The 15,825-nt window shown below is 40.2% G+C and overlaps 1 protein-coding gene across 9 annotated transcripts in view; it reads left to right on the forward strand.

Moving 5' to 3' along the window:
- The window catches only part of SPG11 (SPG11 vesicle trafficking associated, spatacsin), a 108,816-nt gene that overhangs the window by 46,776 nt on the left and 46,215 nt on the right, over nucleotides 1–15,825 (forward strand). For all 9 annotated transcript variants that reach the window (XR_004432036.1, XR_004432037.1, XR_004432034.1 and 6 more), the window contains 5 exons: nucleotides 3,353–3,556; nucleotides 5,705–5,811; nucleotides 8,570–8,715; nucleotides 10,636–10,797; nucleotides 13,162–13,228. Coding sequence is in view for 3 of the 9 variants with exons in the window: in XM_033190267.1 (XP_033046158.1) it covers nucleotides 3,353–3,556; nucleotides 5,705–5,811; nucleotides 8,570–8,715; nucleotides 10,636–10,797; nucleotides 13,162–13,228 (686 nt within the window). In the remaining 6 variants the exon portion in view is untranslated. The remainder of the gene's footprint in view (nucleotides 1–3,352; nucleotides 3,557–5,704; nucleotides 5,812–8,569; nucleotides 8,716–10,635; nucleotides 10,798–13,161; nucleotides 13,229–15,825) is intronic.

Consider the following 15,825-nt stretch of genomic DNA (forward strand, 5'->3'; position numbering starts at 1 on the left):
GGCAAACTAAGCATAGATACAAACTCCCTTAACTTAATTGGTTTTTTTTGTTTTTTTGTTTTTTTTTTTTGAGATGGAGTCTTGCTGTGTCGCCCAGGCTGGAGTGCAGTGGCATGATCCCAGCTCACTGCAAGCTCTGCCTCCCGGGTTCATACCATTGTCATGCCTCAGCCTCCCAAGTAGCTGGGACTACAGGCGCCCACCACCACACCCGGCTAATTTCTTTTTATATTTTTAGTAGAGACAGGGTTTTACCGTGTTAGCCAGGATGGTCTCAATTTCCTGACCTCGCGATCCACCTGTCTCGGCCTCCCAAAGTGCTAGGATTACAGGCTTGAGCCACCGTGCCCAGCCTTTTTTTTTTTTTTTTTAATTTGTTTTTTGTTTGGTTTTTTTTGTTTTGTTTTGTTTTGTTTTTGAGACGGAGTCTCACTCCAGGATGGAGTGCAGTGGGGCTGTCTCGGCTTACTGCAAGCTCCACCTCCCAGGTTCACCTCATTCTCCTGCCTCAGCCTTCTCAGTAGCTGGGACTACAGGCACCTGCCACCACACCCAGCTAATTTTTTTTTTTTTTTTTTTTTGTATTTTTAGTAGAGACGAGATTTCACCATGTTAGCCAGGTTGGTCTTGATCTCCTGACCTCGTGATCCACCTGCCTTGGCCTCCCAAAGTGCCAGGATTACAGGCGTGAGCCATCGCGCCCGGCCTAAACTCCCTTAACTGAAAAGGGGTATCTAGAAAAATCCTTTTAGCCAACATCATACTTACTAGTGAAACATTGTGAGCATTCTCTTTAGATTTGGAGCAAGACAAGCCTGCTATCAAGTCTTACCAAGTTGATCTTTAAATATAAGTAAAAATCCCAGCCGTTTTTTTTTTTTGTATGCGTGTGTGGATTATGACATGCTGATTGTAAATATTTATATAGAAATTAGAGGGTCTGCTGGGTGTGGTGGCTCACACCTGTAATCCCAGCACTTTGGGAGGCTGAGGCAGGCGGATAACTTGAGGTCAGGAGTTTGAGACCAGCGTGAACAACATAATGAAACCTCGTCTCTACTGAAAATACAAAAATTAGCTGGGCATGGTGGCACTTGCTTGTAATCCCAGCTACTCGGAAGGCTGAGGCAGGAGGATCACTTGAACTCAGAAGGTGGAGGTTGCAGTGAGCCAAGATCCACTGAACTCCAGCCTGGGAGACAGAGTGAGACTCCATCTCAAAAAAAACAACAACGAAAAGAAATTAGAGGGTCAAGAAGAGCCCTGAAAAAGAACTTGCCCTGCTAGATATCAAAACTTATTCTAAAGCTGTAGCAGTTAAGATAGAGTATTGGTGCTGGGGTAGAGATCAGAAGTGTGAGCATAGAAACAGACCTATACCTGTATGATCATTTTATATATGACAGCGGTGGTCCTGCACAAGAGTGGGGAAAGAACCATCTTTTTGATAATGGGGCTGGAATAACTGAATAGCTGTATGGGGAAAAAAAATACAATTAGATTCCCCTCCCTACCGTATGTTGTACATTAAATCAGTTCTGGGTAGATGTTAACACCTAAATGTCAAACGTGAAAGTATAAAATTTGGAAAATGCTATAAGTGAATACCTTCACAACCTTGGGAGTAGTAGGATATATGCTTTCCAAAAGGCCTAAAGGGTAAAGATCTGTCAGTGAGACCAAGAGAGCTGCCTGACAGGAGTTGTGATCCTTAGTGTAGGGTGTCAGCCAAGCTGTAGTCACCCAGCACAGAGAGTGCCAGGGTATTTCCTCTTATCTCCTGATGGAGCTCTCCCATTGAGTGAACTAAAACAGAAGTCTGAGGACACTGGAGTCTTGTAGTAGAACCCATAGAGGTGAGCCTCCAGGAACACAGAGTAGGGTGATGGAGAGTAGAGGAGCTTGGATCTGAGGAGAAGGATACCAGCACATAGCTTCTCACAAAAGAGGAAGCACAAATGGCTAGTAAACATAGGAAAAGATGCTCTTCCTCATTTGTAGGAAAGGAAATGCAAATTTATTTTACCTGAAATTTAGGAACAACTAAAATGGACCTCAGTGTTTCACTAATAAGTATGATGTTGGCTAGAAAGATTTTTCTAGATATGCCTTTTAAGTTAAGGGAGTTTGCATCTATGCTTAGTTTGCCAATAGCTTTTTTCATAAATATGGCTAAATTTTCTCAACGGTAGAGTGGATAAATATGGTATATTCATACAACGGAATACTATATAGTAATGAAAAATAACAAACTCTACCCAGAGGTATCAACATGGCTAAATCACACAATGTTGGGTAGAAGAAATAAGATAGAGAACAATATATCCAGAATGTTCCACATAATACAAAGTTCAAAATAGGCAAAATCTTAAATTATTTTGGATTACATATATGTGTAATAAAACTGTGAATAAAAGTAAAAAGGCCAGACACAGTGGCTCACACCTGTAATCCCAACACTTTGGGAGGCCTACGCAGGAGGATTGCTTGAGTCCAGGAGTTCAAGACCAGCCAGGACAACATAGACCTCGTCCCTACAAAAAATTTAAAAACTGAGTGTGGTGGCACATACCTGTCATCCCAGATACTCAGAAGGCTGAGGTAGGAGGATCAGTTGAGCCCAGGAGGCGGAGCTTGCAGTGAGCTGAGATGGCACCACTGCATTCCAGCCTGGGCGACAGAGCAAAACCCTGCCAAAAAAAAAAAAAGTATGGGAATGACTATCATAAAAGTCAAGATAGTGGCTACCTCCAGAGGTAGCAAAGGGCATGCAGTGGGGGAGGAATACACCAAGGGCTTATAATGTTCTATAATTAGGTTAGTGGTTCCATGATGTTTCTATAAACTCCATATACAGGTATATGTTTTCTTTACTCCTTTGGTATATATGATGTAACAGTAATTTTGTAAAAAGTAATATTTACATGCAGATTTCTATTCAGGTTCAGTAGTTGGTCTATTTAAATTATTCTGATGTAGCACGATGATTTTGTTTGAATATTTTGGTGAATTTCTCAGTGCTTAGAGCATCCAGCTTCAAGGGTTAACCACTGTTGCTACACTGGGTAATGGTTCCCATCAAAAACCAAAAAATGGAAGTAGCTTGATTTAGATTTTTCAAATAATAAAGATAATTTGAGTCTGTCATTACTACTTTTAAATACTACAGTGGTGCAGAAAATTTTATTAGAAATCAGCAAAATATGTGTCTGAGAACATATAGAGTAAGAAGTGGCAGCATTAATTTGTAAATGCTTATTTTTAAGTAATTGAGACTTAAACTGTGGGCAGGATTTGGTCTACTCCGAACATAGCGACTTTTTAACTTGCCGTCCTGTAAATCTGTCCATAGGAATGGGATTTTTCTGGCATCTGAACTGGAAGACTTTGAATGCTTCCTCCTAAGACTGAGCCGTATTGGAGGTGTAATACAGGATACCCTCCCTGTTCAAAACTACAAGACCAAAGAAGGTTGGGATTTCCATTCTCAATTCATTCTCTATTGTTTGGAGCACAGTCTGCAGCATCTTCTTTATGTCTACCTTGACTGTTACAAGTGAGTACTGAGAATGCATTTGTCCTTGATCAGGTCTTCACATTTTCTCTTTGCATATGACTCCTGAATGTGACTTTTAGGAAAATAGTAAGCATTCACACGAGGAATACTGATCTTTTTGAAGTAGTTTCTCCATCTCAACAATTGGTACATCTTTGAGTTCAGTATTCAGTACTACATTCAGCAAAATGCTTTTGTGTTTTTTTGGTGATACTAATTCTGTAGTATCTCTGTTAACCTTTTAAATAATTTGACTTTAGAATACAATGAAAGAAATGCTTTAAAAGGTTTGAGAGGAAGATTCTAAAGTTTCACTTGGAGTTTTCTTTGATACTTTGTTTACCAAGAATATGCTAAATGACTTTGATTTCATAGCAAGGTGTATTTCACTTCAAGGTATATTAGATATGCTCTAAAATTTATATTTGTATAGACACACACACACAGAGAGAGCAATACGTCAGTATATGTCTACCTAAGATTAACCTGCAGAATCATATCTGTGCCCAGTGTTAATTGCTATTCGGTCAGTAATAACAATAACAATAGAAGTAGTCTTTTTTTTTTTTTTTTTTTTTTTTTTTTTGAGACGGAGTCTTGCTCTGCCACCCAGGCTGGAGTGCAGTGGCCGCTCTCAGCTCACTGCAAGCTCCGCCTCCCGGGTTCACGCCATTCTCCTGTCTCAGCCTCCCGAGTAGCTGGGACTACAGGCGCCCGCCTCGTCGCCCGGCTAGTTTTTTGTATTTTTTTTTTTTTTAGTAGAGACGGGGTTTCACCGTATTAGCCAGGATGGTCTCGATCTCCTGACCTCGTGATCCGCCCGTCTCGGCCTCCCAAAGTGCTGGGATTACAGGCTTGAGCCACCGCGCCCGGCCAGAAGTAGTCTTTAATATATGAGTGTTTACAATGTTGGCACTAAACTAAGTAGTTTATATGCATTATCTCATTTATTCTTCACAAAAACTCTATGGGGTAGTTACTCGCATCTCCATTTTACAGATGAAGAAACAGGCTTTGAGAGAGACAAAGTGTCTTACTTAAGGCACACAGCTAATAAGTGGAAGAGCTGATTTAATTCTACTTAATTTTTATTCCAGAGCCCACATTTGTACACTCATAGGCAACATTTTTATTTTACTTATTTTGTGTAGTAAAGACTAGAAATTGGCTGGGCACAGTGGCTCATATCTGTAATCCCAGCACTTTGGGAGGCCAAGGCAGGAGAATCACTTTAGCCCAAAAGTTCAAGACCAGCCTGGGCAATGTAGTGGGTCTTCTTTACAAAGAAGTAAAAAATCAGCCAGGCATAGTGGCACACACCCGTAGTCCCAGCTACCTGGGAAGCTGAGGTGGGAGGATTGCTTGAGCCTAGGAGGTCCGGGCTACAGTGAGCCATGTTTGCACCACTGCACTCCAGCCTGGGCAATACAGTGAGACCCGGTCTCAAAAAAAGAAAAAAAACAGACTAGGAGTTTTTGGTGTGTCATATCATTAGTCTTACTTAGAAATGTTGTCTCCAAAGCTACTGGCAAGAGAACAGATTTAAGAGCTGTATTTTCAAAGTATGTATTCTGAGCCATAATTCCTCAGTTGTAACCTCTCTGTAGTTGTGTAAGCTTTTTATTTGTATTTTATTTTGAGACAGTCTCACTCTGTCACTCAGACTGGAGTGCAGTGGCACAATCATGGCTCATTGCAGCCTCAAACTGCTGGGCTCAAGCAATTCCCCCACCTCAGCCTCCCAAGTAACTGGAACTATAGGCACACACCAGCACACTTGGCTTGTAAGAGTTTTTTAAAAGCCTCTTATTAAGTTTGAATATGCTAAAAAGTCTTTGCTGTAAAAACCAATAAAATATGAAGTATCTTAAAGTACAAGGTATCTATTAATCTGATAAAGAGTTGGTTAAATTTCCTCATGGTAGTGAACATATGATGTCTCTAAAATCTCTGTCTCTGAAATTGTCTGTTTTCAGATCATGAAGAATATGTAAAATACAATAGAAGAGTGGGAGTATTTTGTGTTATATTTAGTTTTTAATTCCAAGATTCTTTTTTTAAATGCTAATCATCACCTGAGCAAACATGGTTGTAATTGTCTTATCCTGTATGTTAACCAAAGAAGTTTTTTGTTTGTTTTATATACAGACTTAGTCCTGAAAATTGTCCCTTTTTGGAAAAAAAAGAGTTACATGAAGCACATCCTTGGTTTGAATTTTTAGTTCAGTGTCGACAAGTTGCCAGTAATTTAACAGGTATGGGTATACTGTATTAAACACAGAAACTTTCTTTGGATCAATCACTGGTCTGTTGAATGGTATTAAACTTGTGAACTCTTTTAAATAAATTATTTGGCTGTGGTCAACTATCTGAATGTAATCTAGGCACACACTTTAGGTAAGAAGTAGAAGGCCAAAAAGGTTAGCTGCCAGCCAGCCAGCCAAGAAAAGCTAGACCTGGAGCAAAGACCTTATGTGGTTTTGTCCCTTTCCCCTTAGCATCGTGCTTTAGGATTTCCCTTGTCCCACCAGTTTGTCAGAGGCTGAATTCCTGCTCTCTGGTCGACTTTTTCCATGAAGAAGTGGTCTGTCTTCCAGATCCCTGTTTTGAATATTTTAGTAAGGAACTCCAAATGGAGTTAAAAGAAATCCATAGTATGTGTGAGATTGTTGTGTCCTCTGCAGTGGAGCTGCTGATGTAGAGGCTTACTCTGGTTGTAATCAGACAGAAAAGCCTTGTTACCCCTGACGACTTAGCTGGTGTTATCCCAGAAATAGGGAAAAGGGGACAGGCTGAATGACCACAGACAAGGAATGTCAGCAGTCTTTCAGTTACATGTAATGTCCAGTTTCTCTTGAAATGCAGAATTTTTTCATAGTGTGGGTTTTGTTTTTTGGTGTTGCATGCTGATTATGAAGTAATATATGTTCAAATTGCTTAAAAAAAAAAACCATTAGAAACCACAGACAGCTATCAAGAAGGTAATACTGGCCAGGTGTGATGGCTCACACCTGTAATCCCAGTGCTTTGGGAAGCAAAGTGGAAGGATCACTTGAGGATAAGAGTTCAAGACCAGCCTGGGCAACATAGTAAGACCCTGTCTCTACAAAAGATTTTTAAAAATTAGGTGTGGTGGCATGCTCCTGTAGTCCCAGCGATGTGGGAGACTGAGATGGGAGGATCACTTGAGCCCTGGGGTTAGAGGATGCAGTGAGCCATGATTGTGTCACTGCACTCCAGCCTGGTTGACAGAGCAAGACCCTGGCTCTCTTTAAAAAATAAATTAATTATGCCGGGCGTGGTGGCTCAAGCCTGTAATCCCAGCACTTTGGGAGGCCGAGACGGGCGGATCACGAGGTCAGGAGATCGAGACCATCCTGGCTAACACGGTGAAACCCCGTCTCTACTAAAAAATACAAAAAGCTAGTCGGGCGACGTTGCGGGCGGCTGTAGTCCCAGCTACTCGGGAGGCTGAGGCAGGAGAATGGCGTAAACCCAGGAGGCGGAGCTTGCAGTGAGCTGAGATCCGGCCATTGCACTCCAGCCTGGGCGGCAGAGCGAGACTCCGTCTCAAAAAAAAAAAAAAAAGAAAAGAAAAAATAAATTAATTAATTAATTAAAAAGTAATACCTCCATGGGTAGATAGCCTTGGTACATAGCAAAATAACCACCCATAGGTAACCACTGATAATATTTTAATGTATTTTGTTCTCGTTATTTTCTTTTTTTTTTTTTTTTTCGAGATGGAGTCTCACTGTGTCCCCCAGGCTGGAGTGCAGTGGCGCGATCTCGGCTCACTGTAAGCTCCGCCTCCCGGGTTCACGCCATTCTCCTGCCTCAGCGTCCGGACTAGCTGGGACTACAGGCACCCGCCACAGCGCCTGGCTAATTTTTTGTATGTTTAGTAGAGACGGGGTTTCACCATGGTCTCCATCTCCTGACCTTGTGATCCGCCCACCTCGGCCTCCCAAAGTGCTGGGATTATAGGCGTGAGCCACCGCGCCTGGCTCCAGTTATTTTCACTGTACTTTTTAAAAACCTAGTCTCTGTTGTATTTCATTCACCTAACAAATATTTATTGAGGTCCTACCTTGTGACAGAATATTGTAAGTGCTAGTAGCACAACAAGAAACATCTGTGTTTTTATATACTGCTTTTTTGTGTAATATTATAACAGAATTTTCCCACATTCTGAAAGACAATGACCATTTTAAATGTTTACATAATATTTCATTGTATGGATATACCCTTATTTAATTTACTGTTCTCTCATTTTCTGACGAGGCCATTTTCCATTTTTTTCTATTATAAATAATAGTCTTGAACATATTTCAATATAAACCTTTGTCCTTATTTCAGATTATTTTCTTAGTACAGATAGGTTTTGGGATATAAAACTATTGGGTCAAAGGTTATACATGTTTTAAGTTTCTTGCTGTAGGACCGGATTGCTTTCCAAGGGAGTTGTACAGTTTTATGATTTTATTTTAAGTCCCAGTCTCTACTCACTGTGACCAGCTCTAATGCTTGATGATTTTTTTTTAATTATTGCTAATTTGATAGGTAGTATATGGCATCTAATTAATTTGCATTTCTTTGTTGCTAGTGAATTATGTAGTTTTATGTGTCAGGCATTTATATTTCCTCCTTCATAAATTGGTTATTTCTTTTGCCCATTTGTCTGTTAGAGTCAGTATTTTTGGCATTGATTTGGATGAGCTCTTTGTTGAGGACAAACTCAGCAACTCTTTAGGTTGTCATTTGTTATAATTTTTCTCTCAGTTCATTGTTACCTTTTGTCTTTGAATAGAAGTTTTTATTTTTATGTAGACAAATCTTTCATTTTTCCCCTCTGTGATGTTTTCCCATTGCTTTTACACTTAGGAGGTCCCTTTGTTTTTTTTTTCTCTGTGGATAGAGTTAAAAATTTATATTATTATTCTCACATTTATGTAATTCTTAATTTAGTATTTATCCCTCTTAAGGAGAAAAACACTGTCTTTTATTTTCCAGATCCCAAACTGATCTTCCAGGCTAGCCTTGCAAATGCTCAGATTTTGATTCCCACCAATCAGGCCAGTGTAAGCAGTATGCTATTGGAAGGACATACCCTCCTGGCCCTTGCTACTACAATGTATTCTCCTGGGGGTGTCAGCCAGGTATGGATAGCACTTTACAACAAAATGGGACTGATTTTTAAATATAGCAGAATTATCTATGGATTGTCTAGATCTCAGCTGATACTAAAATATAATTATATTTAAGTATTTCATTAGATTAAAGAGCAGAGGACAAGGCTGAATTTTAAAATTTTATATCTCAGCCCGGTGCAGTGGCTCACTCCTGTAATCCCAGCATTTTGGGAGATCGAGGCGAGCAGATCACTTGAGGTCAGGAGTTCGAGACCAGCCTAGCTAACATGGTGAAACACTGTCTATACTAAAAATAGAAAAAACTTAGCTGGGCATCTTGGCGCATGCCTGTAATCCCAGCTACTTGGGGGGCTGAAGCATGAGAATCACTTGAACCTGAGAAGCGGAGGTTGCAGTGAGCCAGGACTGCACCACTGCCCCAGCCTGGGCAACAGAGCAGGACTCCGTCTCAAAAAAAAAAAGAAATTTTTGACATCTACAATTTAAAGGGAATGAAGCCAGGCGCAGTGGCTCACGTTTGTAATCCCAGCCCTTTGGGAGGCCAGAGTAGATGGATTGCTTGCGTACAGGAGTTTGAGACCAGCAACATGACGAAACCTCCGTCTCTACAAAAAAATATTTTTTTAATTAACTGGGCATGACTGGGCGCGGTGGCTCACGCCTGTAATCCCAGCACTTTGGGAGGCCGAGGCACGTGGATCACTTGAGGTCAAGAGTTCAAGACCAACCTGGCCAATGTGCTGAAATGCCATCTCTACTGAAAATACAAAAATTAGCCAGTCATGGTAGCGTATGCCTGTAATCCCAGCTACTCAGGAGGCTGAGACAGGAGAATTGCTTGAACCCAGGGGACAGAGGTTGCAGTAAGCTGAGATTATGCCAGTGCACTCCAGCCTGGGCGACAAAGCAAGACTCCATCTCCAAAAAGAAAAAAAAAAACATTAGCTTGGCATGGTGGCATGCTCCTGTAGTCCCAGCTACTTGGGTGACTGAGGCAGGAGGATTGCTTGAGCCTGGGAAGTCGAGGCTGCAGTGAGCCAAGATCATACCACTGCACTTCAGCCTGGGTGACAAAGTGAGACCCTGTCTCAAAAAAAAAAAAAAGCTGGGTGGGGGTGGGGAGGGGAATGAATATGTTATGTAGAGATTCTTTTTTCCCTCTAGTTTGTTTTCCAGTACTCCAGATTTGTTTTCAGAATACAATTAGGATCTGCTTTCTTCTGGGAGTAAGAATACTTTAGATCTGTGGCTTGGTAATTAATCTGTACTATTTGCCCTCTTAGGTCAAAGGAAACCGTAATCTTCAGCTACCCATATAAACTTTATTGAGGGACCTAATGGAAATGTGCCCATCTTTGCTTTTTAGAAGTAGAGTGGCCTGTTTAGAGGGAAATTAAGAATGTTGTTTAATATCTAATCTTCAAAAGTTTCTTACTGGTGCTAGCTTAACTTAATACCACCTTTTTAGGATTGTTGCAGTATACCTTACACGACTATTTAATCGTCTATTTTTAATCACCTGTCAGAAATTAGAGTCATAGGATAACTTTAGAGTTGAGTGAGAAGTCATCTAGTTTAGTAGTTTGTAAATATTTTAAAATATATATTATTGACTTAAATATTGGCAGAGCTGTTTTTCAAACAATTTCTATACAGCTTGAAAACCACTGATCTAGCTGAACTTCCTAATTCTGCAGCTGGGGAAACAAAGACCTGATATTAAATATCTAGCTAAGGTCACATAGCCAGTTTGTTTCAGAACCCGAACAAGAACCGTTAACTTATGACTACTTGTCTAATGCTATATTCACTACCACATACTCTTCTCAAGCTAATCTTGTTTCACAGGGTTCTTGTGAAAAAAGACTTTAACTTTGAGAAGAGAAAAATGCTACTCTCCAACCTGTTATCTGTCTTTTTACTTAGGTTGTTCAGAATGAAGAAAATGAAAACTGTTTGAAGAAAGTGGATCCCCAGCTATTGAAGATGGCATTAACTCCTTACCCCAAGCTAAAAACTGCTCTCTTCCCACAGTGCATTCCTCCTAGTGTCCTGCCATCTGATATTACACTCTACCACCTTATTCAGGTACAATATTTAGGTGGCCAATATTTAGGTCTATCAGAGTTCAGCCAGGAAAACAGAAATCACTCTAGATCTTTCAACTGGAGGGCATTTAACGTAGGGAATTACTTATACAGCATGATAGCAGAATGGAGAAACCAAACGTGATAGTGAGACAACCCCGAATAACAAAATAGGAAGCCATGTTCTTGCACCCCTGAGGCTGCAAGAACAATGCAAAAAAGTGGTGTTACCAGAACCCAGAAGCTGGAGCCATCCATCTCTGGGAATTAAACTAACAACCAGACTGCCTAATGGGAACTGGGAACATAGAGTATGGTGGTAGATGCCCCAGGAAAATGCAGGGCAAGAATATCTTGACTACTTCTCTCTTCCCATCTTTAGTCTCCCACAGTGTCTTTGTAGCTATATTTATCTGGTAGCCAAAGGGCAAAGGAGCTTGGGAAATGTAGTTTCCTGCAATGCTGAGCAGAGTGGGAAGGGTGGAGGTGGGTCAGAGCAAACAGTTGACCAACATACCTGTCTGCTGCTTTCATCAAAAGCACTCTATTCTGCCACTTTTAACTTCTAACTATCTCTTCTCAATGAATCAGGGATGTTTGTTTAAATCAATGCTTTTTAATCTTTTTCAGAACCTCTAAGAATGTAAGAAAGCTACAAACCCTCTACCCAGAAAAATTACACATATGCATATAATTTTGCTTACATTTCAAAGTGATTCACAGACTCCCTGAAGCCTAGTCAGGGACCCTCGGTTAAGAACACCTTCCTTTGCCTATTTCTCATTTCAGAAGGCTTTTCCTTTTTTCCCCTGAATACACATATTCTCATGGTATCTTCAACTCAGCATAAGGTTTATAATTCTATAAAGGAGCCAGGTGCGGTGGCTCATGTCTGTAGTCCCAACACTTTGGGAGGCCAAGTTGGGCGGATCACCTGAGATCAGGAGTTAGAGACCAGCCTAGCCAACATAGTGAAACCCCATCTCTACTAAAAATACAACAGTTAGGCAGGCATGGTGGCACGTGCCTATAGTCCCAGCTACTCGGGAGGCTGAGGCAGGAGAATGGCTTGAATCTGGGAGGCGGAAGTTGCAGTGAGCTGAGATCACACCCGTGCGCTCTAGCCTGGGCAACAGAGTGAGACTCCGTCTCAAAAAAATAATAATTCTGTAAAGGCACAAACTCTCTTACTCTAATGCAAGGACTTCTTAGAGTATCGACTGGTGCTACTCAAAAGTGTGGTCAGCACTTGCATACTGCTTGTTGCTGGAATGTGGTGAGATTAGTATCTTGCACCAAAATATGTATCTGCTGTATCACTAAGTACACTGTTCAGTTCAGTAGGGGTTTTTTTGTAGCAAGACTTTGAAGAAGGAAGCAGTATTCTGGATTTATACTGATAGAATTTAGACCAGCACTTTGAGTAGCACTGGTATAAATGATAAGTGGATTATGTAAAAACATAGTTTTACCCGGAAAGTACAGGTCACAGATTTTTGTGTGTGTCTTGTTTTGTGTCTTGTTTTTTCCCAGGCAAAACAAACATAATTTCACTACGTAAAGTAGTTTGAATCAGCTTGAAACACAAGTGGTTTCATGTTGTTCTTTGTTCTGTTTTCAAATGGACTCATTTAATTTTTTTAGTGGTTATTTTAGGAAAAGTATTCCTTCTTTAATCACAAAATCTTCCTTGGTTTTACATCAAAGCTACTCTTTTTTTGGGCCATCCAAATCCTGACTTTTTTTGTTCTGTTTTTTTCCTGTATTCTTCCCACAAGCTGTTTCTAGACTTTCCTAAACATTTGGCCTGGAAAAATTCCAAACAACCACTACTTGCTACTGCCAAACCTTTTCTGATTGACTTGACCTTGGTCCGCAATTTTTTCTTTGTTGTTCGTATTGTTGCTCATCACATTCCTTCAACCACTTATCCAGTTTTTTTCTTCTTTCTCTTTTCCCTTCCTTCCCTACCCTGTTCTTCGCTCATCTTGTCATGTTTACATGGTAACATTTTCTAGTCTTTTAGCCCTCTTGCTTTTTGATTCCAAAAGCATTTCTGAAGCCCATTTTACTTTATAGTTGATGCTCCCTCTACCAAAAGAGTATGGCCTTTGCAGACGTAGTTTGACATAAGGAGAGTCTTTAAAAGGAGCATAGCCAGTTCTGTTTTAATTAAAATATAAAGATGTCTCATAATTCTATTTTATTTTTAGCTGTGTTCAAAGAATTTATGTCCAGAATGATAAGCTTTAAATTGCCTTGGAAAAGGGAAGCAGACTGCCTCTGAAGTCCTTTCATATAATTTTGTTTACCTATTTTAGAATCAATGAATTTCTAATTCTGTTAAACTTTTCCCCTTTTTCAGTCGTTATCACCCTTTGATCCTAGCAGATTGTTTGGCTGGCAGTCTGCTAACACACTAGCTATAGGAGGTAAGTCATCATGGGTACTTCTTGAGACATGTTTTAGCAATGTTAACTGTAGAAGTTAATATATGTAAAGCCAATCTAGTTTTCTCATTGCTTTTTATTTTAAAAGTAAAGGTGTATTCCAAAGGAAAAATAGTTCGCAGAAGACAGAATTGAAAACATACTGTGAGTTAAAAGTCAATGTATTAGGTTACTAGTGCTGTACTTGCTGAAAAATGTGATGTGTAACTATTTGATTATATTTCTTCCTTTCAAAAAATTATCTTCATTTCCAGTATAGTATCATAAAAATTAAAAGCGTAAGTGTCAGCATTAAACAAATCTTGGCCCTACCATGTAATTAATACCTGTGTGACCTTTGTCATGTGATCTAACCTCTTTAGTTCTCTGTGAAATGAGGTTAATCACAGTGACCACCTAACACATTACTATGAGAATAAAAAGAGGCAAGGCATTTAAGTACCAGATTCACACACATTGCTGTGCTATAAAGACCATAAGACTTTCTTGGGTTCCATATCCAAGGATTCAGCCAACCTCAGATGGGAAATATTTGAGAGAACAAACAAACAATTAAAAAAAAATAGAACAATAAAAAAACAATTTAAAAATACAGTATAACAACTATTTTACATAGCGTTTACATTTATTAGGTATTATAAATGATCTAGAGTAATTTAAAGTGTATAGGGAAATGTGCATAGGCCATATATAAATACTATGCTATTTTACAGGGACTTGAGCATTCTTCTGTGGATTTTGGTATCCAAGAGTTTCAGGAACCAATCCTCCATGGATACCAAGAGATGACTAGACTCACATCAAAATGTCTTCTGACTTCAGATTTATCTAAAAAGAGACATTTTTGTTCTGATATTTTCTTGGGTTTAGAGGAACTTTAATCTGAGCTATTCTGTTGGTCTTATTAATAGAAAGGTGGTGCCATCTTTCTAAGATATTCATGCTCTGTGAATACAACATCAGAAAGTCGGTGATAACAAATGGAGGTTTTAGGAGGGTAATTAGTGTCGAGGGAAAAACGTTCTAAAATTACCTGTTGGAGGCCAGGTGCAGTGGCTCATGCCTGTAATCCTAACACTTAGGAAGCTGAGGTGGAAGGATTGCTTGAGGCCAGGAATTCAAGACCAGCTTGGACAACATAGCAACACACTGTCTCTACAAAAAATTAGCCAGGTATAGAAGATAAGGGTCAAGAAGGTGAAAGAAAAATTTAAAAATTAGCCAGGCGTGGTTGTGTGTACCTACAGTCCTATAGGAGGCTGAGGCAAGAGGATTGCTTGAGTTAAGTCAAGGCTGCAGTGAGTTTTGGTCATGCCACTGCACTCTAGCCTGGGCAACAGAGCAAGACCCTGTGTCCAAAAAAAAAAAAAAAATTACCTGTTGGAGAAAGGTGCAGTGAATTGGCTTTGGTGAACAGAGGACTCATATAAATATGTTAAAAGGGATGTTATTGCATAATGACCTTTGTGAATGAATTTAAAAGCTCCTTTTGCATATATTTAACAGATTTTATAACTATAGGGTTATTGTCTATTGCCTTTCTGAACTTAAAGGATCATCAAATACAGAATTAAAACCAGGGTGGTTCAACATACACAAATTAATAAATTATACACCACATTAACAGAATGAAAGACAAAAACCAGGCCAAGCGCAATGGCTCACGCCTGTAATCCCAACACTTTGGGAGGCCGAGGCGAGTAGATCACGAGGTCAGGAGATCGAGACCATCCCGGCTAACACGGTGGGAAACCCTGTCTCTACTAAAAAGTACAAAAAATATTAGCTGGGCATGGTGGCAGATGCCTGTAGTCCCAGCTACTTGGGAGGCTGAGGCAGGAGAATGGCGTGAACCTGGGAGACGGAACTTGCAGTGAGCCAAGATCATGCCACTGCACTACAGCCTGGGCGACAGAGCGAGACTCCATCTCAAAAGAAAAAAAAAAAGGACAAAAACCATATGATCATATCAATAGATACAGAAAAGGCATTTTGCAAAATTCAACATCTTTTCATAATAAAAACTCTCAACAAATTAGGCATAGAAGGAATGCATCTCAACATTATAAAGGCCATATATGACAGGCTCACAGCTATTATCATACTCAGCAGTGAAAAGTTGAAAGCTTTTCCTCTAAGATCAGAAACAAGACAGGGATGCCCACCCTTGCCACTTTTTTTTTTTTTTTTTTTTTTTTTTGAGACGGAGTCTCGCTCTATCGCCCGGGCTGGAGTGCAGTGGCCGGATCTCAGCTCACTGCAAGCTCCGCCTCCCGGGTTTACGCCATTCTCCTGCCTCAGCCTCTCAGGTAGCTGGGACTATAGGCGCCCGCCACCTCGCCCGGCTAGTTTTTTGTATTTTTTAGTAGAGACGGGGTTTCACAGTGTTAGCCAGGATGGTCTCGATCTCCTGACCTCGTGATCCACCCGTCTCAGCCTCCCAAGCCACTTCTGTTCAACATAGTACTTGAAGTCCTAGCCACAGCATTTAAGCAAAAAAAAAAAAAATGAAAGGCATCCAAATCAGAAAGGAAGAAGTAAAGTTGTCATTGTTTGCAGATGGCATGAGTTTGTATATA

This window comes from Trachypithecus francoisi, unplaced genomic scaffold (genome assembly GCF_009764315.1).
Source record: "Trachypithecus francoisi isolate TF-2019V2 unplaced genomic scaffold, Tfra_2.0 Lachesis_group3, whole genome shotgun sequence".
Taxonomy (NCBI): Eukaryota; Metazoa; Chordata; class Mammalia; order Primates; family Cercopithecidae; genus Trachypithecus; species Trachypithecus francoisi.